We start from the raw sequence: 2,641 nt of genomic DNA on the forward strand, positions 1-2,641 counted from the left end.
GTTTTTCCCCAGCTGTCATCACTGCCTCCAGTGTTCTGCTCTAACTGGAACCTGGGGACACTTTCTCAGTCTTGTCCCTCAGTGGGACCCATTAAAACTTGAAGAAACGTTGGAGATTGATTGTGACTTTGAATTCTTGAGAGATTTCTTCAACTCCCTCTCAGGGAGTGATGTTCAGGGCCTGAGCACCCAACCCACAAGAGAAGTCCTTGTGCTGTGTCTGTTCTGCTGAGCTGGGCTGGGCTCCTGGAACAGAAGGAACTCCTGGCAATCAAGAAGAGCTTCAAAATAACATATCTCCTCAGGAGCAGCTCCTCTCCCAACCCAGCAGGGCTGAGGGCACTGCCTGCGGCCACCCCGGGCACAGCACAGAGACAGAGATATTTTCAATCAGTCAGGGCTGTGCAGATGCTGAGAAGTGACTGGGGGAGAATCACTGCCAGGCCTTGGCACAGGAACCTCTGGCTGCAGGACAAGGCAGCTGCAGCTCCTGGAGCCATCTCCTAAAGCTGGAACATCCCAACGCCTCCAGACGCTGTGAGTACATTCTCTGATTGTCTCTTGTGCAGAGCAGCCAGGGGTGCCCAGGGCTGTCCTGCAGAGCAGGGTCCTGCAGCCCAGGGCACTTTGCTGGGGCAGGGACTCTGCTGCCTGCCAGGGACAGCTCTCAGCCAGCCCTGGCAGCTGCTCTAAGCACTGTGGGACCAGATCTGGGTGGGAGGAGACAGCTGGTAAGGCTTGGAAGAGTTTCTGTTGTGTGGTGAGGATGCTACATTGTTAAGGGATGCTCCCAGCATGACACTGATCTCCAGGGTATTTCCTAGTAGATTAAATGATAAGCACAGCAAAGCAGGGTCTGCATAAAACAAAAAAATCCTGCTTTATTAATCCATTTCTCTGGGATGCCTGGATAGAAAAATGCACTTAGATATTCCTGTCTCACTTTAGACAGAGAAAAATTATTAAAAAAAAAAAAAATTCTCTGAGATCTGAATATACCAGGCAGTGCCAGAAATCAGCACAGGGTTCCTTAGGGCAGCATCAGCATCGCTTTTCCAGTCCTTTTCAGGATTGCTCTGACATTCCCATCAGAGCCTGCAGAGCCAGAGCTGCCCTTGGGCAGTGCCAGAGCTGGGAGGGGTCTGCAGGGCAGAGCTGAGCCCCCAGGGCTGAGCTGCGCTCAGGCAGCACTGACATGGCCCAGTCCTGGGCACAGGGAGCAGCTGCTGGCAGGGACAGCTCCAGGTAGCAGAGCCCTGGGCAGGCAGTGGAGGGAAAGTGCCCCCAGGCTGTGCTGGGATATTTGAAATTCTCCACAAACTGAAGTATTGCATGATTACTTATTCTACAGACCCCCATGCCAAGACAGAGCAAATGTCCAACAGCAGCTCCATCAGCCACTTCCTCCTGCTGGCACTGGCAGACACGCGGCAGCTGCAGCTCCTGCACTTCTGCCTCTTGCTGGGCATCTCCCTGGCTGCCCTCCTGGGCAACGGCCTCATCATCAGCGCCGTAGCCTGCGGCCACCACCTGCACACGCCCATGTTCTTCTTCCTGCTCAACCTGGCCCTTAGCGACCTGGGCTCCATCTGCACCACTGTCCCCAAAACCATGCACAATTCCCTCTGGGACACCAGGACCATCTCCTACAAAGGATGTTCTGCACAGCTATTTCTAGTTTTCTTCTTCCCCACAGCAAAATTTTCCTTGCTCACAGTCATGAGCTATGACCGCTACGTGTCCATCTGCAAACCCCTGCTCTACGGGACCCTCCTGGGCAGCAGAGCTTGTGCCCACATGGCAGCAGCTGCCTGGGCCAGTGCCTTTCTCAATGCTCTGCTGCACACAGCCAATACATTTTCCCTGCCCCTGTGCCATGGCAATGCCCTGGGCCAGTTCTTCTGTGAAATCCCACACATCCTCAAGCTCTCCTGCTCACACTCCAAACTCAGGGAACATGGAATTATTGTAGTTGTTGCCTCTTTAGCCTTTGGTTGTTTTGTGTTCATGGTTTTCTCCTATGTGCAGATCTTCAGGGCTGTGCTGAGGATCCTCTCTGAGCAGGGACGGCACAAAGCCTTTTCCACCTGCCTCCCTCACCTGGCTGTGGTCTCCCTGTTCCTCAGCACTGGCACATTTGCTCACCTGAAGCCTCCCTCCATCTCCTCCCCATCCCTGGATCTGGCAGTGTCAGTTCTGTACTCGGTGGTGCCTCCAGCCCTGAACCCCCTCATCTACAGCCTGAGGAACCAGGAGCTCAAGGCTGCCTTGAGGAAAATGATCACAGATGGTTTTCAGTAGCAATAAATAGTCATTCTCCTGCATAGCTGTTATGATGTTACATATTTATGCTCGTTCTGTGCCATGCATTTTTTACTGCTGGCACAGTTGTTATACTTTTGAGAATTTGTTCACACCAAAATCTTTGATTATACATTTTAAATTCAGTGTTTGTTTTTCCAGTGGCACCCAGTGACTGTATAAACCAGGAGCTGTACTTCTACTACTACATTGAAGAATTGTGTATTGCCATGTGTGCCTGACATCTTTCCTCCCTGGCTTTTCTGGAGCTGTAGAGTTGGTGCTTCTGGGCAGAGCTGGAGGAGAAAATGGAACCCCAGTGCTCCTCACTGCCAGGGAG

At 52.4% G+C, this 2,641-nt stretch overlaps 1 protein-coding gene across 1 annotated transcript; it reads left to right on the forward strand.

Annotated features, from left to right (window-relative positions):
* Positions 1-1,374: 1,374 nt before the first annotated feature.
* On the forward strand, positions 1,375-2,301 carry LOC132334596 (olfactory receptor 14J1-like). Its single transcript, XM_059860703.1, has one exon. It carries the CDS (start codon positions 1,375-1,377, stop codon positions 2,299-2,301), a length of 927 nt encoding a protein of 308 aa, XP_059716686.1.
* Positions 2,302-2,641: the final 340 nt, after the last annotated feature.

The sequence above is a fragment of the Haemorhous mexicanus genome, chromosome 16 (assembly GCF_027477595.1).
Source record: "Haemorhous mexicanus isolate bHaeMex1 chromosome 16, bHaeMex1.pri, whole genome shotgun sequence".
In the NCBI taxonomy this organism is placed as follows: domain Eukaryota; kingdom Metazoa; phylum Chordata; class Aves; order Passeriformes; family Fringillidae; genus Haemorhous; species Haemorhous mexicanus.